Source organism: Culex quinquefasciatus, chromosome 2, assembly GCF_015732765.1.
Source record: "Culex quinquefasciatus strain JHB chromosome 2, VPISU_Cqui_1.0_pri_paternal, whole genome shotgun sequence".
Classification (NCBI taxonomy): domain Eukaryota; kingdom Metazoa; phylum Arthropoda; class Insecta; order Diptera; family Culicidae; genus Culex; species Culex quinquefasciatus.
In genome coordinates this window covers 162,447,421-162,470,426 of record NC_051862.1, presented here as the reverse complement: position 1 = coordinate 162,470,426, position 23,006 = coordinate 162,447,421, and the positions used below count along the sequence as shown (strand labels likewise).

Below are 23,006 nucleotides of genomic sequence, written 5' to 3'. Positions count from 1 at the left end.
TTTAGAATTGTGCTTGATTTCCCAAAATGTTTAAAGTGCAATAAAATGGCTCGTGATATCATGTTTTCTAAGAGAGCTAAACATAAGTACCACGCACTGACATTGTTATATAAATCGTTGGTTATACACACAAAAAAATATTTCCTAATGTTACATCATTAATGATGTTCATTCTTTTTGCACGTCATTAAACATTTAATCTTTTGCACGTCATTAAACATTTAAATTTAAATGTAATTTGATGTAAATTTGCAACAAATTATACTTAAAAACATGATTTTACGTGTGATTCAACCGTTTACAACGAATCTCAAGTTTACATCAACTGAGTTTACATGTCATTCAATTATTACGTGTCGAGTAAATTCACTTTTTTTTCTGTGTAGAGCAATTCCATGTCAAATAGGGAATCGGTTGTATCCGACCCTCTCCGATTTCAATGAAGCTTTGTAGACATGTTATCCTACGCTTATATAAGCCATGTTTGTGTTTATGGAGCCAGTTTCACTCGATAATGACATTTTAGAAGGGCGTAAGTGTTTTGAATAATTTTGTATTTTGTAATTTAAATATTGCTGTATCTTGAAGCCGTTGCTTCGTATCAAAAAGTGGTCAAAAACAAACTTGTCGAAAATTTAACGGGCTTTCCGAAAAAATACACTGAAACAAAAAAAACACTCCACTTTTATGACATTTTTTGATTATCAAGTTAAAAGTCAAATTTAAAGGTGAGCCCACGATTTTTTTTCGTTCAATTTATTTGTGAAAATAGCTTAAGATGTTACAAAAAGACTCACGAAAAATACAGGATGGAGCAACTCACCTAAAAAAAAAATACAAAAATCATTTTCTAAAACTGTTTTTTTTTTCAAAAGTGTTCTAAACATCAAAATTTGCAAAAACCGAACACGAGAGTCGATTCTCCAGACATTTTTTTTTACTCTTTGTTATAACCATATTGTTATTCATGTTAAATTGCCTTCGAACAATAATTTAAAAACAAATCATGCATGTTTAAATGATTTTCATAAACATTGATTTATTATAAAATTCCGCAAAAAATTCAGTACAAATTTGAACATGCTCAGTACATTACAGGTTTTATCTCATTCCCCAGAATCCCATTTCCCAGAATTCCATTCCCCAGAATTCATTGGGATAGAACCACATTTACATACAAGATCCTCTGTTAATACTGTTTGCTTTAGGAAAAATGTAATTACAAAAGCTGACTTGATCCTAACCAGGTTCCAGTACCGAAAAGAGCCTAATAAAAACAATAGTATTAAAAAAAGTTCAATAAATATTAAGCATAAGCATAAGCATAAGCATAGGTGCCCACCCGCAGTTGCTACTCCGTTATTGACCAGGACCTCCAGAAGTTACATCCACGAGCCGTGGAAGATGAGTGGGCGCTATCTTTCCTCGCTTCGCAACTTCTCAAAGGCCCCTATCATGCTGATCAATACCGGCGCCGGCCACGACCAGTGGTAGGGTCACGGGGAAGTGGATGGGAATGTTAGTCCGATACTTGAATGATAGAGACCGCCCAATCGACTGCTTCTCCGACAAAGTATCACATGAGTTTTGAGGGGGTTAGTAGATGGGTATGAGGTCAGGATTCACGAGTGGCAGTGATGTGACCATGAGCATTTTGTTTATCGGTTGAAAATTTTAAATCTTAGGCAGCCGGCTGCGGAAAGATAAATAATCGATTATTTAAAAAGTTTTTTTTAATCGAACGCGTGCCAACCGAGCAGAAGTGCTATGGGCTGGACTTATCAGTATATTTTAATGTTTGTATGATAACGCGAGTAAATATCAAAAACAGTAATAAAAGACGCTTTACTCTTGAAAAAATGGATAGTTTGATGAGTTAATACTAAAACTGCTAGTTGGAATAAACTATTACGATCAACAAATTTTAACGAAAAAATCCGATGAATCAATCTACCGGCACAGTTGCCAAACAAACGAACGACAGAAAAATAATCAAGAATGTTGCAAATCGAACTGAATCCGCTAAATCAAAACAAAGCATTATGCCTAAGTAATTATTGAACAATGCACCATATAACCGACGATTATGTGTCTATTTGGTATGGTATGGTTCAATAAATATTATATTTAAACTTGTTTTTTTTTTCATTTTACATCAAATGCAACATTGAATTGATTCAGTTTTTATTTTTTATCTTGTTCAGAAATTGAAATATGCAACTTCTTAATCTATGGTGCATGATATTAAAGAGATGAATCTGTTTTAAATTATCAAATCCAAATGCATTACAAATTGAAGATAAAGTCTAGAACAAAATCTGTTGACTAATCTACGAAAGTATACTACAAACTATTGATCATAGTTAAAGAAACTGCACTCGAGCTCGCAGCCAAAGTATGTTTAACTTTTTTATAAATATTTATGTCATCACGTCGCCAAAGTCTCTCACACAAGAACCAACAAAATCAAGAAAAAAGGAGTAACGGAAAAAGTATCCTTAACCAAAAGACGACTCTTCCAGCCAAAACAGAACCATAAATAAAACAAGATAATCACATTTATAACGCAAATAAATCGAGACTCTCTTCTCGGGCAAGGCTTCCGGGGTGGCCCGCGCTGGACAGTTCCCACAGCATGTGGGGACACTTTTCGTTCGACGAGCAAATCGTCGGACCTAAACGATTGCTTCTCCCGCCCCGAAGGCAGAGACAGAAGTTTGCCGTTTGACCACTGCTGTAAGGTGTGGGGACAATCTCGGAACTTGCAGAACAACTCTTGGCATTCTTTCGGAGCTGGAAGTGGAAGTCTAGGATCAAGGGATAATCTTGTTTTTCCGGTTTTGGTGGCCAGCGGGCGTGGAAGATGATTTTCCGGGGCTCCACTTTCTTAACTTTTGATTTATGGCTGGCGCTTCAGTATCAATAAAGAAATGCTTAACATTTTTATAGGTCCAATTTATCAAGGTTATGGAGAGGCGATTCTTCTTGTTTTTGGGTGTTTTTTTTCTGGTGGTTGGAGGGTTTGTTTGGGCTTGTTTTGAGAATTGTTTATGTTTGGATAATATCTGAGGTTGGAACATATTTGGGCATCAGGCATCTGAATAGGAAAAATCGATATGATTGTAATATGTTAACAGAAGTCTAAGCAGTTGATTTCGAAAAGTAGTTTTTTTTTTCAATTTATTGCATCCTAAAAACTAAGAAAACATTTCTTAAAATCCCCGCAAATAAAGTGCTTGTCTCAAACCTAAAGTGACCCAACACCGTCGGACTTCACAAAAAGACAACTTCCCACCATCAGGGCGCCGGCCAGTTCAGAGTAAAGAGAAAAAAAGGCCATCCAAGTTCATAAATTATAATTTATGTTGAGAATATTCGCAAACAAAAGCGAACCATTTGCCAGTGTCACTGCAGCGCAGCTGCTGGCCCCTTCAAGAAGAAGTTGGTGGGGGAAAGGTGGAAAATGAATCTTTCATTACAGGAGGACTTTTCCAGGTTTTCCACCTTTTTTTTTGTCTGCGCTTTTCCAGCGTTTTGTTAAAGGTGGTCGCTTTTTGACTTTCGCTCTCAATCATGTTGGGAACCCTCCACAAAAGACTCCACGTTGCCAAACTGGGAGGTGGCCGGAGGTGGTTTGCTACACAGTGGAAAATATTTTTTATGTTGAAACTCAAAGGTTGAATTCGAAAAAATACGATATTTCATGTCAAACATTCTAATGCAAATGCAAATCTTCTATAACTTCTACATTTTTTTTACTGTGCACCTTGTCTATATTGTGAGTGATTGTCGTGTCGGTTTTTGGCGGGGGCATGATTTTGCATACCTTTGTCATCATTATGGTGGCGATGGCCATCATTATCATCGTGGAGGGTGGCTGAAGGGGATTATCAACGCTTGCCTGGCTCTGCCTGGCCAGGAGGGCTCTTTTCATGCTATTATGCTACAAAGTAAAAGGAAAATCATGGTTTGGGGGTTTTTTTTTTCTCGTTCAGAGTCTGACCACTGAGGTGAAACAAGAAGGGCGTTTGGCAATTTGGGACAACGTTGTTGATGTAGGGTGAATTAATATAAAAAGTTGTTAATTAGGAAGCCACTTTCGTCGTTTTGTTGATGTTTTTTTTTGTACTCTGCTGGTTTCACTTTCAGTGATGGGTGGAAGTTTGTGTTTTATAGGTCAGCAGATAATGATTTTATCACCTTTAATGGGTGCCATTGTTGATTACAGTTTAAACTTTCAGAAGAAGCCTAATTTTATTACTGTCAGTAATTTCCCATTAAAAGTTGCTTCCGTGATTTAAAAAGAAAACATTAAGAGTTGCATTCAACTCTTGAGCAACTCTCTATGAAATCGGCCGATTTCAACCATTTTTATTTTTTGTATTTTTTGATTTGACTTCAACTTTGTGGGGGTCTTCCCTATGACCAAATAAGCTATTTTGCGTCATTGGTTCACCCATACAAGTCTCCATACAATTTTGGCTGCTGTCCATACAAAAATGGTATGTAAATATTCAAACAGCTGTAACTTTTGAGTGAATTTTCTGATCAATTTGGTGTCTTCGGCAAAGTTGTAGGTATTGTTGAGGACTTTTGAGAAAAAATAGCTACACGGAAAAAAAATTGCAAATTTTTTTATCAACTTTTTTTTTTTCACTAAAACTCAATTTCCCAAAATACGTATTTTTTGATTGTCGAGATTTTTTGATATGTTTTAGGGGCAAAAATCTGCAACTTTTGAGCCATAGAGAAACATGATCAAAAAATCTGCCGCCGAGTTATGAATTTTTGAAAAACAGTGATTTTTGGAAAAAATCAAAGTTTCATGCAAAAACAAGTTTGACATTATTTTTTAATGCAAAATTGAATTTGCAATCGAAAAGTACTTTACAGATTTTTTGATAAAGGGCTCCGTTTTCAAGATATAGCCACCGAAAGTTTGATTTTAGCGAAATATTTGCAGTTTTTCAATTTTTAAAAATACTCTCCATTTTCTAATGACCATAGCTCAGCAAATACCTACAACTTTGCCGAAGACACCAAATTGATCAGAAAATTGACTCAAAAGTTACAGCTGTTTGAATATTTACATACCATTTTTATATGGACAGCAGCCAAAATTGTATGGAGACTTGTATGGATGAACCAATCACACAAAATAGTTTATTTGGTCATAGGGAAGGCCCCCTCAAAGTTTGAGCCAAATGAAAAAAATACAAATAAAATCCATTTACGGTTTGGTAGAGAATTGCTCACATGATTTCCATGTCCTACTGATATTTTTAAGTTGACTTCCACTTTTTAAAATACCCTGAAGCTTTATGTTTTTTTTCTAATCGATTGTAACTTTTCACCTTGGTGATGAATAGAGAGAATGCGTAACGTGATTTTCGAATGATCCCACTTTGTTTACATCTACAAAGTAGTAGGCTGTTTATGCACAAGCATAACTTTTTTTCTTACTGGAAAATGAGCTATTTTATAATCAGTAGTATGTGTTTTATTTTGTCTAGTTTTTGTATTTTTTTGCTGAAAAATTGTGTGTGTTTTCATGTTTTGATCGGTTTAAAGAGGTTTTTCTTTCTTACGAATTACGAAAAACTGCGGCGAGAGTTTCATTCTGCGATGTCATAAATAAATACGCTGGCTTATTTTGGAATCCTGCAGCTTTTGGTCCATCGTAAAAACTTCGCTAATTCTAGCGAAGCTGATCCAACAAACAGATAAGATTTTTACTAAACCAGTAGTTTTTTAAATGGAATCAAACAACAAAGACAGCTTCTGGGTGGATACAAATAATTATTAAAAATGACGGTCTTGCCTTCAAATTTCTTAAGATTTCTTGACTCCAACTCCAGGTCCTCAAAAGCCACACATTTTTCATCCTTGCAAAAAAAAAACAGTTTTAATCATCGATAACAATACTCTCTACTTTTGGCGAACAGTAAATTGGTACCAATTTGACAGTTCAAAATTGAGGCCGTTTAGCGAAAATTTATTTTTTCATGAATTTAATACTCACACTCACACCTACACTCACACTCACACTCACACTCTTTTTCGTATTTTTTACTTTCTTGTTTTAAACACCAAATTCAAATCATCAAAATAAAAATTGAAAAAAATGTACAATCAAACCAAGACTTATTCCAAAAGGAACCCCATTTCATTTTCCAATTTCATCAAACTGCCACACAACCGAGTTGCCCCCCCCACATTCATCATGTCACCCCGGCAGATGTCATTCCGAAAGAGAACCGAATCGAGCCACTTGAGAACCAGCCAAACTCGCCGCACGAAACGAAAAAAAAAACCTGGTTATCAGACCCCAACTTGACGTGCGTGTTCGACGGCTCGCTATTGCCACAAAACTTGTCTATTTTGGCCACGACTGTGCCCGCCAGCCGTGCGGAACTGTCTCGCAAGAGGCCTCTCTTGACGGAGGTCTAGAGAAATGTCCCCAGACGGTGAATTTCGAGAGTTTGAGGCAGAAAGATCTTGAACTTTACTAACGAGGTCGGGAAAGCTCTCTGGCGTCGTTTTTCTTGTTTTTTTATTGGATCGAAATTTCTTCTGTTGGAACAGAAAAGGATAAGAACTACCGCACCCTGACACCTTGCTGTTTAGGAAAACATTAATTTCGAGCCACGCTGAAAGAAACATAATATCATCATCTAAAATGAATACCCCAAAAGCCAAACAGGCGCCACACCCACGTGGTTTCCGAGGGTTCTATGAGGTAGAGGGAGAAAGCAGTTTTTTTTTACAAGTTTTCCCTGCAGGCACTACTAGCTGCTGCTGCTTGTGCCGAGAGTCGTCGTGGAAAAGTGTACGAATTTATTATGCAAAACCATATTTCCCCGTGGGGTGGCAAGTCGGCACTCATCCGCAACCAGCTGGGAAGAAGCTTCTGTAGAAAGTTGTGGAAGAGCAGCAGTGAAAACTGTGATTTTTGGTGGTGCATATTTTTTGCCAGAAGGAACGCATTTCAGTGCAGTGCAGACTCTGTCAGTATAACTCAGCATAATTACAAATAGCATAAAATGTGTGTTTAGTTTTCTGGTATTTTCTTTATTTTGATTTCTTAATTTAAAACAATATTTGTTTTTTTCAAGGATTTTTTCCTATATGAGCAATTCTCTAGGATTTCGGTCATTCGATTTTTTTTGTATTTTTTAATCCGACTGAAACTTTTTTGGTTCCTACGGTATGCCCAAAGAAGCCATTTTGCATCATAAGTTTGTCCATATAATTTTCCATACAAATTCGGCAACTGTCCATACAAAAATGATTTATGAAAATTCGAAAATCTGTATCTTTTGAAGGTTTTTTTTGGTCGATTTGGTGTCTTCGGCAAAGTTGTAGGTATGGATATGAACTACACTGTAAAAAAATGATACACAGTAAAAATAAATTTTTTGATTTTTTATTTAACTTTTTATCACTAAAACTTGATTTGCAAAAATACACTATTTTTAATTTTTTTATTTTTTGATATGTTTTAGAGGACATAAAATGCCAACTTTTCAGAAATTTCCAGGTTGTGCAAAAAATCATTGAACGAGTTATGAATTTTTGAATCAATACTGATTTTTTTAGAAAATCGAAATATTGGTCGCAACAATTTTTCAACTTCATTTTTAGATGTAAAACATTGAAAATCGGACCATTAGTTGCTGAGATATCGAAATTGAAAAATGGTGGGTTGTTTGGGTGAGACTTAGAAAACATAAAATTTCCTGCTTTTAAACCTTTGCATTGTAATATCTCAGCAACTAAAGGTCGTTTCAGCAAAGTCCGAAGAAGCAAAATATAGAGAATTTTCTCAGCTTTTCAAAAATATTTTTTTTCAAAAGTGGGCAAACATGTTCACTAATTTAAAAAAATGAAAAACTGCGACTATTTTGAAAAAAGTTACATAAAAATGGCTATAACTTGAAAACGGTGCACTTTATCAAAATTTCACTCTAGTACTTTATGATTGCAAATTAAATTTTACAACGAAAAATGAAGTTGAAAATTTTTTGCGACCAAAATTTAGATTTTTTGAAAAAAAGCTGTATTGATTAAAAAAATCATAACTCGATCAATGATTTTTTGCACAACCTGGAAATTTCTGAAAAGTTGGCATTTTATGTCCTCTAAAACATATAAAAAAGTAAAAAAAAAAAAAATATTATTTTTTTTTGCAAATCAAATTTAGTGATAAAAAGTTGAATAAAAAAATCACCAATTTTTTTTACCGTGTATTATTTTTTTCCAGTGTATTGCGTATCCATACCTACAACTTTGCCGAAGACACCAAATCGATCAAAAAATTCATTCAAAAGATACAGATTTTTGAATTTTCATACATCATTTTTGTATGGACAGTAGCGTGGTTCACGTTTCTATGAAAAAGACAAAAGTTGTTATTTTGTCTTGCATCAACCGGAATTTCGTTCTTTTATGTCCCCAAGCACTCCTGAAAATTTGAGCCCATTTGGTAAGGTCTAGGAGCTCCAGTTTTAATTTGAAATTTATATGGGATTTTGATTTATTTTCCATGGGAAACTATCTTTTACATTGTATGAGGATTTTTATAAATCGATGAAATGACTTGATTCTTGTAGTAAGAGATAGTTTTGAACTGGGAACAACTTTGTAGAACATACCAACAAGCTAGGAAGTGACCCTTTAAAGATACAGATACTTTTAGATGGTGGCTGGCCCCTTCAAAAGCCACCATCTAAAAGTATCTGTCATCTTTAAAATCCTCATACTATGTAAGAATCAAAATATCAAAATCCCATATAAATTTCAAATTAAAACTGGAGCTCCTAGACCTTACCAAATGGGCTCAAATTTTCAGGAGTGCTTCTGGGGACATAAAAGAACGAAATTCCGGTTGATGCAAGACAAAATAACAACTTTTGTCTTTTTCATAGAAACGTGAACCACGCTAATGGACAGCTGCCAAATTTGTATGGAAAATTATATTGGGCATACCGAAGGCACCAAAAAAGTTTCAGTCGGATTAAAAAATACATAAATTAAAATTGAAGAAAAAATACCGATTTCGTAGAGAATTACTCATATAAATAATTTTTGAAAAGCATTTTTTCGGAAATAACTGGCTGAATGCAGAAACTTGAAACAAACCTTATCTTTTTTTATTTTTTTTATTATTTGAAAGATTTTTATAATAGCTTAAAATTTATATGAAAAATATATTTTAGTTTGTGTGCTTCGAATCGAAAATCGGTCAGAAAAACCTATGTATTAATGTGAATAACAATTTTTCTTTAAAAAGCAATTTTTATGAAAATCTTGAAAAAGATTTTTTGTGCTAAAGTCTGATATTTCAAAATACATGCCAAATTTTTTTGAGATGCATTTTTGAGAGGAATTCGTAAAAATTTCTGGCAAAAAAGTTATTTTTGCAATTCCGTCGTGAAACCACTTACTTTTTCTGTCATTCTTGAACGAAGAAATTGCCTTCTTTTCTGTACCAAAAATAACAGAATCGAATAGCAACACTTTTCGAAATAAATGCTGAAAAGTTCTACTTTTCAGCACTCAAATGGGTGCTGAAAAGTTGAACTTTTCAGCACTTGTTTCGAAAAGTAACACTTTTCAACATTTTTTTGATTTAAACGATTTATTGACAAAATACATGAAAATTTGACACAAAATTTCACTCAGTGTGTGTTTTTTGGAATTGCAAAAAATGTTGTATGGAACTCGTTGCAAAACTTGATTTTTTCAGCACTCTTCGTATTTATCCAACTCGGTGAACCTCGTTGGATAAATGTACGACTCGTGCTGAAAAAATCCTCTTTTTGCAACTTGTTGCATAAACTACTATTTCCAATTTATCATGCTGCCAACGAAAAATGGCGACTTCCAGGGTCAATATGAATGCAGAAAATTATTGGTAGGACTCCAGACTATGATTCAAAGTGAAATAAGGGGTAATTTGAACGCATTTTTCAAGGTTTTAGAACAAAATATATTATTTTTTTATGAAAACTGATTATTATTCAGTAAATCACAAATCGCGAGTACTATTTTTTTCCTGAGCCAAAAACCTATTGAAATCCGGGTGAGTCCGAAGGTTTCCGCAACATCGCCTTTTTTGGGAAACACTATTGTGTACCATTTGTTTCTGAAAAGTTTCGATAAGAATTAATGATTAGAAATCTCTTCTTTTGACATGGGGATAATGTTTCATCCGAATAAAAAAATACAAAATTAAAAATCATGAAAAATTTTAAAAAAATCTGAAGGGTTACTTTTCAATATTTTCATTGTTTCTACCAAATTAAACTTAAAATTTATGAAAATAAAATAAGAGTTATTTGGTTGGATGACGATAAAATTATGCAAAAAATCTAAGTTTCTATAATAGAAGTTTTGATGTTCATTACATTAATTGAGTTTGTATGCTCAACCACATTTTTTTTTAAAGCAAAAAATAAAATGTAGAAATATAATGGACGCCTATGAACATTATAAAATCTCCCATGAAGAAACTCCAAATTCGCAGTAAAGTAGTTACATCGCAAGATAACGAATAGTCTGGAGAGTTGGCGGCAGCGAGGAAAAGAAAAATTCAACTTTAATAACATCTTATCGAATGGACGTCTTCCCGCTTCCTGTGGGGAGTCCTTTCAATCCGCTGACCAGAAGAAGGAACAACTTCCCCCTCAGGGAACTTTCGTAATTGTAGAGTGCTTGTGGTCGACTGATGACGTTTGAAGTTTTTTTTTGGCCACAAGTTGATTGAGTTCGATTGCCGTTGAAATGAGATGAAAATTCACTCAAGAGTCAGACTTTCCGTTGGGAAGAGTAGTAAAAAAATGTCTGAGTTTTATCGCAGGAAGTTTGCAAATTGTCATAGAATCAACAAATTCCACTTTTTTTTTTGGGCGATTCGGAAGTGCCACCTGGTGTTGATGATACCGATGATGGCGATGAAGACGAAGAAGCAGAAGCAAACGCGTGCTGAATATAATTGGCCTTATTAGGAGGGATTTTTATTCATGACAACACTCGCCATTTTTCGGTGTGGCAGACATTTCTCGGCAAAATATTCCTGCTTCGTGCCTCTTGTTATACTGTGACGTGTTGCTCCTTTCGTTAGCAATAAGGCATAGGATAACATAATTATTTCAGCAGTGTGTAAAATGTATATCGGGATTTTTTTAGAGATGATCACATATTATATGTGAAAGCACAGTAAAAATTAAAAAAAAACATTTTTAAAGCATTAAATTTTAAAATCGACTCATTGATTCAATCTGAACCGAAATTAAAAGTTGTTAAAATTATCAATTTTTTTAATGTTTAATGCCACAAAAAATTAAACAGTGTATATGAAATCATGTTCTTGCTAAATTTTACTCAACAAGCCAGAAGAGTTATGAATCTCGCATCCTTTCCAGAAGGACGATCTCAAATCATCAGGGAAATAATTTATCTGATGTTGGGCAGAACAATTGGATCCATGGTTCTAGTATACTCGTTAGCTGGTAGAACCAGGCTGTTTCCTAGAACTGGATGCTCTTGTGTGTAACATAATAATTAACAAACGCACGTCGGCACGGACATGGTAAAGTTTATCAAAAGGGATGCCGAGAAGATTAAATTCCAATTAGCAACCAGCTAGATTAATCTGCTCAGGATGATGAAGTAGTTTTAGGCTGACGTGGGTAAATTTTATGTAGAGATTTTATTTTCCATAAATGGTTTAAGGGGTTACATGCATGTAAATTGGCAAAAATGTTTGGTTTGAGCACACACTTAAATTTTTTACAAAATCTGTTTTCAGGGAATTCAAATGTACATTTTCATCTATTAACAAAACAAATTTGAAGACATTTGGTTGTATCATTGCCGAGATATAGTTATTTATAATTAGCAGTTTAAAAAACAGGTGAGCAATTCTCTACGAAATCGGTCTTTTTTCTTCAATTTTAATTTTTGTATTTTTTAATCCGGCTGAAACTTTTTTGGTGCCTTCGGTATGCCCAAAGAAGCCATTTTGCATCATTAGTTTGTCCATATAATTTTCCATACAAATTCGGCAGCTGTCCATACAAAAATGATGTATGAAAATTCAAAAATCTGTATCTTTTGAAGGAACTTTTTGATCGATTTGGTGTCTTCGGCAAAGTTGTAGGTATGGATACGGACTACACTGGAAAAATAATACACGGTAAAAAAATTTGGTGATTTTTTTATTTAACTTTTTATCACTAAAACTTGATTTACAAAAACACTATTTTTAATTTTTTTATTTTTGATATGTTTTAGAAGACATAAAATGCCAACTTTTCAGAAATTTCAGGTTGTGCAAAAATCACTGACCGAGTTATGAATTTTTAATCAATACTGATTTTTCAAAAATCGAAATTTTGGTCGTAAAATTTTTCAACTTCATTTTTCGATGTAAAATCAAATTTGCAATCAAAAAGTACTTTACTAAAATTTTGATAAAGTGCACCGTTTTCAAGTTATAGCCATATTTAAGTGACTTTTTTGAAAATAGTCGCAGTTTTTCATTTTTTAGTGCACATGTTTGCCCAGTTTTGAAAAAAATATTTTTGAAAAGCTGAGAAAATTCTCTATATTTTGCTTATTCGGACTATGTTGATACGAACTTTGGTTTCTGAGATATTGCAATGCAAAGGTTTAAAAACAGGAAAATTGATGTTTTCTAAGTTTCACCCAAACAACCCACCATTTTCTATCGTCAATATCTCAGCAACTAATGGTCCGATTTTCAATGTTAATATATGAAACAATTGTGAAATTTTCCGATCTTTTCGAAAAAAATATTTTTGGAATTTTCAAATCAAGACAAACATTTTAAAAGGGCGTAATATTGAATGTTTGGCCTTTGTGAAATGTTAGTCTTGATTTGAAAATTCCAAAAATATTTTTTCGAAGAGATCGGAAAATTTCACAAATGTTTCATATATTAACATTGAAAATCGGACCATTAGTTGCTGAGATATTGACGATAGAAAATGGTGGGTTGTTTGGGTGAAACTTAGAAAACATCAATTTTCCTGTTTTTAAACCTTTGCATTGCAATATCTCAGCAACTAAAGGTCGTATCAACAAAGTCCAAATAAGCAAAATATAGAGAATTTTCTCAGCTTTTCAAAAATATTTTTTTCAAAACTGGGCAAACATGTGCACTAATTTAAAAAAAAAACTGCGACTATTTTCAAAAAAGTCACTTAAATATGGCTATAACTTGAAAACGGTGCACTTTATCAAAATTTCACTAAAGTACTTTTGATTGCAAATTTGATTTTACATCGAAAAATGAAGTTGAAAATTTTTACGACCAAAATTTCGATTTTTTGAAAAATCAGTATTGATTAAAAATTCATAACTCGGTCAGTGATTTTTGCACAACCTGAAATTTCTGAAAAGTTGGCATTTTATGCCTTCTAAAACATATCAAAAATAAAAAAATTAAAAATAGTGTTTTTTGTAAATCAAGTTTTAGTGATAAAAGTTAAATAAAAATCACCAAATTTTTTTACCGTGTATTATTTTTTCCAGTGTAGTCCGTATCCATACCTACAACTTTGCCGAAGACACCAAATCGATCAAAAATTCCTTCAAAAGATACAGATTTTTGAATTTTCATACATCATTTTTGTATGGACAGCTGCCGAATTTGTATGGAAAATTATATGGACAAACTAATGATGCAAAATGGCTTCTTTGGGCATACCGAAGACACCAAAAAAGTTTCAGTCGGATTAAAAAATACAAAAAAAATCGAATGACCGAAATCCTAGAGAACTGCTCAGGTGCTACGATATCTCAACATTGCTTCGACTAAATCGGCTCAAAATGTTGGTGAAGACTCGTTAAACCGGTCCCGTGTGCATGACGATGGTAGATTTTCAAAAAAAAAATTTAAAAAAAGATAAAAATATTTTTCTGTTTTTCATATAAAAATTCGCCAGTTTTTTTTAATTTTGTATTTTTTGAAAATTCAAAATTTCAAAATCGGACTTCGTCATGCATACGGAATATGTCTTGGGAGTCTTCATCCAAAATGACATCCAATTTTTGCCTTCCTCACGTTACTGAGGAAAGGCTATAAAATCACTCGAAAAACGAACTTATCAATTAGACCTCCTAGACCCACCTTCATGTATACCTATCGACTCAGAATCAAATTCTAAGCAAATGTCTGTGTGTGTGGTGGGATGTTGATCAAAAAATTGTCACTCGATTATCTCGACATTGGCTGAACCGATTTTATCCGTTTTGGCGTCATACGATTCGTCTTGGGGTCCCATAAGTCGCTATTAAAAATCATGCAGTTTAGTTAAGTACTTCAAAAGTTATGCTTAAAAAACGATTTTAACAAAAGTCCGGAAGATTGTAAAAAGGGTGGTTTTTGTAAGAAAACCTGTCATGCTATACATTTTCAGAAAGGTATTTAAAAGACCTTTCCAACGCGTTCAAGACATTGAAGATCTGACAAATCTATCAAAAGTTATAAGCACTTAAGTGTTATTTATACGCTTTTTGGAGGCCGGATCTCAGATATGCTCATGAAAACGTTGTCCGGATCTCTCATGCGACCTATCGTTGGATAGGTCGTCAAAAGACCTTTCAAACGCGTCCAAAACATTGAAGATCTGACAACCCTATCAAAAGTTATATGCAATCAAGTGTTATTTACGCACTTTTTGCATTTTGGATAGCACCTTTTAAATGTGAGGAAGGCGCCAACCACCTAAGGGTGGATTAAGTAACGTTTTTTTTGTAGAGCAAGGTTGCTCAAAATGACAGGAAAAATAAATAATCTTGGCAATATAGGGTAATTCTTTCAAAAATTTAATAGATTTAAATTAAACTTCAAATGCATTTTTTTAATAATGCTCTGTTTATTGCAATTTGAAATAATTTATGAACGAAAGCAACTCTGTAAAAAAATATTTTCGAAAGGCTGTAAAACTGTGTTGATCGGACTGCATGTTGTTGAGACATAGCCCCCTCTTTTCAACTCACAGCTGAGTATTTCGGAAACTATTGTTTTGTTTTTTTGAATGTTCAAGAATGTATATTTCATAAGCATTAAATTAGTATAAAAAATAAATAAATGCCCTGATTCCGGATATGGATTTTATTTGTGTTTTTCGATGTGGCTTAAACTTTTTGGGAGTCTTTCTTATGACCAAAAATGCAATTTTATGTCATTGATTCGCCATATGTGTCCTTACAAAAACGGTACGTAAATATTTGAAAAGCTGCACCTTTTGACGGAATTTCCTGGTGTATTTGATGTCATCGGAATGTATTAATTGCGACTTGTCAAAATAAATAGGCACACGGAAAAAAACTTCACATTTTCAAATTATTGTTTATTTTGTTTTCAATAACTCGCAACTTTTGGTTAATAAAATTTTCAGAAAACATTTATTTTGTTTTTAATTAAAGAGCAATTGCAGCTCAAATCAGGAATTTTTCTGGTACTTTTGTACCCGACCCTCTCTGATTTTAATGAAACTTTTTAGACATGTTATCCTAGGCTTATATAAGTCATTTTTGTGTATATGTAGCCAATTGTACTTGAAAATAACATTTGAGAAGGGCGTAAGTTATTTAAATATTTTTGTATTTTGTAATTCAAGATTTCTTTTCTCGAAGCCGTTGCATCGTATCAAAAAGTGTTCAAAGACAAACATGTTGGAAATTTGACGGGAATTCTAAAAAAATACACTGAAAGAAAAATACACACCTTTCCATGAGATTTTCAAATTTTTAAGTTTAAAAGTTAAATTTGAAGGTGATGTAACGTATTTTTTTCGTTCAAAATTTTTGTGAAAATAGCCAAAAATGTTACAAAAAGACTTACTAAAAATGCAGGATGGTATGTCGCTCCTAAAAAAAATCATAAATCATTTGCTAAAACTGTTTTTATGAAAAGTGCAGAAAACTGATAGTGGGAATCGATTCCCCAGACAATTTTATATAAAAGTCTTCATATTGACCATTGTCCTATGTCCAATCCTTTCGAAGATACAGTGGTTTCAAAAATAAAAATGTTGAGAAATAGGTTTTAAGGTGGTTTTTGGCCAATTTCTATATAACAGACTAAATTTTTCAGTCTCGAAAATATTTTTACCAGAAAGCTCGTCCATTTTACTATAAGTTGTGGTCCCTTATTGACTTTCCAGGTTTCTATTACACTGAAAAAAATACCATTCTCAGTTATGATCAATGTTCTTAAGCTTATATCTGTAAGCCCATATATCCAATTCAAATGCTGTTTAAAGCAAACTGATAGGAAATTTGACGAGCTTCCGGTAAAAAAAATTGAGACTGAAAAATCAAGTCTGTCATTTAAAAATTGCAAAAATCCATCAAGAAACCTACTTTTTCAACCTTTTTATTTTTAAAACCGCTGTATCTTCACAAGGATTGGACATAGGACAATGGTCAATATGCATTTTTTTATGTGAAATTGTGTGGAGAATCGATTCCCACTATGGGATTTTAAAAACGTTTAGGCCACCTTAAAAAAAAAATGAAAGTTTTAGGTAATGATTTTTGTATTTTTTTAGGTGAGTTGCTCCATGCTGCATTTTTCGTTAGTTTCTTTGTAACATCTTAGGCTATTTTCACAAAAATGTTGAACGAAAAAAAATCGTGGGCTCAGCTTCAAATTTGATTTTTAAACCTAAAAATTGGAAAATCTTATGGAAGTGGCGTGTATTTTTCTTTCAGTGTATTTTTTTCACAAAGTCCGTCCAATTTCCTACAAGTTTGTCTTTAACCACTTTTTGATACGATGCAACGGCTTCGAGATATAGATTACAAAATATTTTTTTTATAAATAACTTACACCCTTCTCAAATGTTATTTTCGAGAACAATTGGCTCCACATACAAAAAAAAATGACATATATAAGCCAGAGTACCAGGAATATTCCTGATTTGAGTTGGAATTGCTCTAAAGTAAAAATCACTTGTTTGCAGCAGCAGCTCTTAAATTTTGAAAAACTGATTTTAACATAGCTTAAAATGAGTTTCTTGATTCAAAATAATACTGACCATCATACCATTTCTGAAATTATTACTTTGCATTGTTATAACAATTTAAAATTGTTTGAGAACCAATAAAGATTTAACCTCTGATTTCTGGTATACAGCAAATAAAAGAAACTGGAATAAAGTATCACCTTAACAGTAGCGTGGTTCACGTTTCTATGAAAAAGACAAAAGTTGTTATTTTGTCTTGCATCAACCGGAATTTCGTTCTTTTATGTCCCCAGAAGCACTCCTGAAAATTTGAGCCCATTTGGTAAGGTCTAGGAGCTCCAGTTTTAATTTGAAATTTATATGGGATTTTGATTTATTTTCCATGGGAAACTATCTTTTTTTACATTGTATTAGGATTTTTTTTTATAAATCGATGAAATGACTTGATTATTATAGTAGGAGATAGGTTTTGAACTGGGGAACAACTTTGTAGAACATACCAACATTCTAGGAAGTGACCCTTTAAAGATACATATACTTTTAGATGGTGGCTTTTGAAGGGGCTTTACTTCAAAAGCCACCATCTAAAAGTATCTGTATCTTTGAAGGGTCACTTCCTAGCATGTTGGTATGTTCTACAAAGTTGTTCCCCAGTTCAAAACCTATCTCCTACTATAATAATCAAGTCATTTCATCGATTTATAAAAAAAATCCTAATACAATGTAAAAAAAGATAGTTTCCCATGGAAAATAAATCAAAATCCCATATAAATTTCAAATTAAAACTGGAGCTCCTAGACCTTACCAAATGGGCTCAAATTTTCAGAAGTGCTTCTGGGAACATAAAAGAACTAAATTCCGGTTGATGCAAGACAAAATAACAACTTTTGTCTTTTTCATAGAAACGTGAACCACGCTACTTAACAGCCCCCTATTTTCTGGTCAATATCTCAGCAATTTATGGTCTAATTTTCAATAGTACTGCCATTTGAAAATTTGATTTTTTTTGTGTATAAATACTTAAAACTTTAGTCTGGTTTCATCTGATAATTCCCGAAAAGGTTAAATTTTTGATTATCAAAGCACCATTTTTGTTCGGTCCATTACATAGGTTCTTTAGTAAATATTTTATATTTCGTTTTTTTTTGAGTGGGAAAAAGATCCTACAATTTTCAATTTCTGATTTTGAAAAAATAAACAATATTTATTGAATCAAATGATTTCTTGATGATCGATTTTGTGCTACATGAAAAATTAGCAAAACATGAAATTTATGTTTTCAATCGATATTGCTTTGAAAACTGTGAAAAATGTGCAATAGATTAATTTGGTGTTTTATAAAAAATCATTTTGATAACAGTTTTTGAAAATAAATCTAGTTTTTATGAATTGTTTTTGAAAACATAAAAGATACACATAAATACTTTCACAAAAATCTATCAAAAATATATTTTTCACAGCAGCAAACAAATAAAATACAATTTTGCAGTAACAGTTTTAACTTCAATTATAAAACGCCAATTTCAGACATCCCGCGCTGCAATATAATTAATTTCCCAAAAACGACAACAATTGCATTGATTGGAGTGGGGGCTGGCACGACGTTGGATCATAAATTTGTCGCTGCAAAGTGTTTTTGTTGTTATTGTTAATTAGTCAGGTGCATTCCAGGAGGGAAGGTCGGAACGTTGGCGGTGGAAAATGGAACCAACAATTTCCACCAACAGAAGCAAAATACAAACGAACGAAATTTCATTAAGTCTTCCCATCTGTTTTCCTGTTGAGCGGCACTTTCCTCGGGGGGAAATGAATCTCACCTTCCAAACACCTACCCAAACACAAAGATGAGCTACACATACAAACACATGTGAAATGCAACGCTGCTGTTTGAACGTTAAGGTAGAATATCAGCGGGTTTTTGGAGGTTAATTTGAAATTTCTCAAAATCTTTGCTGCCAAAAAATGTAGTGACTTTTTAAATAAAGTTGAATTTTTGGCAAAATTTCGAGAATAAGGACCACCCTATCCTTTCTGCCAACACTGTTCAAGTGCGCGGCATGCTGAGCACATTCGATGCCAACACAGCCAAGGTTGCAGCGCAGCATCTCCAGAGTATGGAGAAATGGCCTCGTTAAAATCATTTTAGCGAACGATGACGAAGGAGTTCCCTCGGAAGAGGCGCTGCGGTGTTCCGGAATTTCATTCAAGCAACACTTGAATCGTTCCGGCTTTCCGGGCTGCTCCAAACACAGTCAAAGCCAAGAAATGGCAAACAAATTTCTTATGCATACGTTTTCTTCTGCCTGATGTTGTGCAGTTGTGCAATTATTTATTCTACGAAAACAAAAGCCTTTTCAAAAGGAGGAAGCTTTATGGTTTTGCCTTGTGATGAGATTGTGTGAGCCTGTTATTGTCAGCAGTCATTATTTATGGCTGCTCGTACACTTGAGATTTCCCCCCCAGCCACCCCTCCGAGCAACACCTGAGCAGGAGCAAGTTTCGATGACATAATGGCCAGCTGCCACAACGTCCTTCAGGTCAACACTTCAAACCGGATGATTGCATGCATCGGAACCGGAGAGGCTTGACTTCTTGACTAGCCCAAGGACTCAAGGACAAATTAATTAGGCTTGTTAGCCTTCTTTCCCCCGGAAGAAGATGAAGAAGCTAAATTGAACGGAACTACAAGTCGTGTCCCCGGTAATACTCACTGTACAGCCGGATCGTGCCGTCCGTTTCGCCCCGAGGATTCTTGGCCACACACTTGTAGGTGCCGTAGTCGGTCTGCTGGATGTAGTAGATGTGCAGCCGCATGTGCGTCTTGTAGATCGGCATGCCGACCGTGGACTCTGTCCTGTATTTCGGGGGAAGGGAAGAGAGAAGGAGACAGAGGATGATTGAATTGGGGCAAATAATCTGTTTTAAGGATTGACATACACATAATCAATCTGGATGATACTCGGGAGTAATCGACTCCAGTGTGTCAGGGACACTATGTCAGTGATATCAGATTTTCTGGTCGATTATAAGTAGAGCTAGTGATTTTGCACGGCAAAAAACTTAAAAATATAAAAAATGTAATAACAAGCCAATGTTGTGACGAATGAAAAATCAAGTGTTTTAAAATGAGTTTCAGACAAGTTGCTAGTTTTCAAAAAATGAAAAATCTGGTATTAATACTTATTAATACACAAATTTTGTGACACGATAATACAAATTAAATTCATATTTGTAAGAAGAAAAAAAAACATGATTCCACGAGCAATCGAAATATTTTTTCAAATATCCCATAGTTTGTTATTTATTATTTCCCTGTATTGAAAATTGTATTGCTTACTTTCGATTGTTTTGATATGTTGAAACCTGCCGTTTTTTCGAACTAAATTCTCACTCCGCGTTTCAGTGATTGTTATGTTAACTTTTGATCTACGTAAAATTCTTCGGTTCATGCTTTCAGAAACTTTAAATAAATAATAATTTTCATTTCTTTTTTCACAATTGCTTTACATAACAGGACAGGCTTCACTATCCGAAGTTTGGATTATCCGAAGATTCGGATAATCAAATCACAAGCAATACATTTTTTTTTGTATTTCATTATTTTCTCACTTTTAAAACCAAATTTCCAGTTTTTTCTTTATGGGTGTTTTTGAAACCGCCTCTAGTCAGGGGTTATAATACCAAACATTCAATATTACGCCTTTTAAAATGTTAGTCTTGGTTTAAAAATTTTGAAAATATTTTTTTCGAAAAGATCGGAAAATTTAACGAATGTTTCATATCTAAACATTGTAAATCGGACCATTAGTTGCTGAGATATCGACATCAGAAAATGGTGTGTTGTTTGGATGCGACTTAAAAACATCAATTTTTCTGGTTTTAAACCTTTGCATGGCAATATCTCAGTAACTAAGGGTCGTATCAACAAAGTTCAAAAATACAAAATATAGAGAATTTTCTCAGCTTTTCAAAAATATTTGTTTTCAAAGGTGGGCAAAGGTGGGTAGAACTTTTCAGTATTTATTTTGAAAAGTGTTGCTATTCGATTCTGTTATTTTTGGTACAAAAAAGTAGGCTATTTCGTTGTTCAAGAATGACAGGAAAAGTAAGTAGTTTCACGACGGAATTGCAAAAACTACTATTTTATCCCTTTCATAAAGTTGTTCCTGGTTATTGAATTTTTGAAGATTTTTTTTTTCAGTGAAAGGAGCAGAAACTTTCCCAAAATATTTATTTTTAACAACTAAAAACCGAACCGTTGATTTCCGAGATATAGATGATCAAATAAAACGAGGGCAACACCAACAAAAATTTTCTGTGTTTTTTTTAACTTAATTTTTTTTGTGAAATATGTTTTGCCCTTTCTGGAATTTTCTGAAAAGATGACATTTTATATGATATGGACAAACTGTTGATGCAAAACGGCTTCTTTGGTCATACGGAAGGCGTTTGAAGTTTTTGGCATGAGAAAAAAATGGCAATGAACAAGGATTTGTGAAATCGTAGTTAGCTGCTTTTTATAAAACAATTTTTTTATTTCACTTTTAAACATTTAAAATTAAATTTTAAATATTTCGTGTTTCAATTAGCTGCATTTGAAAATTATTTTTCAGCAAACGGCTGATTTCTGTCTTTGAAAAAAAAAAAAAAATATAGATGGGTTTACCATGCAGAAAACTTTAAAAAAAAACCTTGAAAACATACATTTTCCAGAAAACGGCTTTAAGCGTAAAATATGAGAAGAAATTAGTTTTATCTTTATATCTAATCTATGACTGTGTTGAAAACTAAAACAAAATTCTTAATATATTTTTTGGAATAAAATACACCATGACTTCACGAACTATAATGAATATTTTCAAACGATTTCAGAGTTTCATTTTTGGAGACACAAAATGAAAGATTGTACAACTTTTGACATATTTTGAGTTAAAATATGAATTTAATTTTTTGATTTTTTTCCTATTTAAATTGTTTTGATCTGCATAAAACTTTACTTTTGATGTTTTTGGTTTCGTTTTCGAAATTTGAAATTAAATATTAACTCCTTTTTTTCCTGCTACACTGCCCATGTCCGCAAAAAGGTTCCATATTCATAAACAGCAAGCTAAGAAAAACGCAAGGCAAGTTTGTCTCATTTTGCTTAATTGATATTCTAAGTTGCAAATAATTTGGATCGAAAATTGGCACAACGGAATTGCCAAAATGCATCAAAAAGGCCAATATTTTGTTGCCATAAAATCGGTTATCCTTTTTATATGTTTTTTTTGTTTATGTTCACATGGACAATAAAAAATCTTTTTTTTTTTTTGCATTTTCTTTACAAGCGAGCTTAGTTGATGAAAAGAAAAGATTAGAACAGAAATAATCTGCAACGCACTAACCTGTACTTCCGGGAGTCGTGGATCATGTGGCCATCCTCGCGCGTCCAGTAGTTGAGCGAGGTCGGATGCGCCTCGGTGAAGCACTCCAGCGTGACGTTGAAGTTCAGCGGCACTCCGACCAGTTGATGGGGAATCCACAGCATCGGCGGAACTGGGGTGAGGAAACGGAAGATAAATACATGTATATATTGCGGGTCGGTGAGTGAGCAATTCAGCAGCGAGAACAAATAACCCACAATGAATCATTCAGAATACGAGTAAGGTGCCACGTGTCACGCGTCGCCGCTGGAAGTGGTGAAGGATTACGACTCCAAATTAAGTCACGTTTATCAAATGCATCACATTGTCCTCATCATCCGAGTGGGTTTGTTTTTCAGATGTTGCCTCTGATGAGGGGATTGGTTACTTTGAGTTAGAGGAGATTACGAGGGAATCAACTCCACGAGGGTGTCCCGAGCAATAGAAGGTTACAAAATCACTTGTTTTTATATTAAAAAGTTTAAAAATTTTGTAATCAGGGAAACTTCAAGAAAATTAAAGTAATCAATATTAAAAAAAATCAGATGTTGTACCATTACTTCCACTCAGGATTCAACCTCACCCCAGTCAGTGGCACCGG

The 23,006-nt window shown here is 33.7% G+C and overlaps 2 protein-coding genes across 7 annotated transcripts in view; one reads left to right on the top strand and one right to left on the bottom strand.

Moving 5' to 3' along the window:
• Window positions 1–23,006, top strand: part of LOC6047773 (transient receptor potential cation channel protein painless) — a 295,911-nt gene that overhangs the window by 24,946 nt on the left and 247,959 nt on the right. The window lies entirely within an intron of this gene.
• LOC6047780 (lachesin) overlaps window positions 1–23,006 on the bottom strand; it is a 148,286-nt gene that overhangs the window by 17,578 nt on the left and 107,702 nt on the right. For all 6 annotated transcript variants that reach the window (XM_038255594.1, XM_038255595.1, XM_038255596.1 and 3 more), the window contains exons 7-8: window positions 22,388–22,538; window positions 19,715–19,857 (exon numbers count right to left, since the gene is read on the bottom strand). In XM_038255594.1, the coding sequence (XP_038111522.1) occupies window positions 19,715–19,857; window positions 22,388–22,538 (294 nt within the window). The remainder of the gene's footprint in view (window positions 1–19,714; window positions 19,858–22,387; window positions 22,539–23,006) is intronic.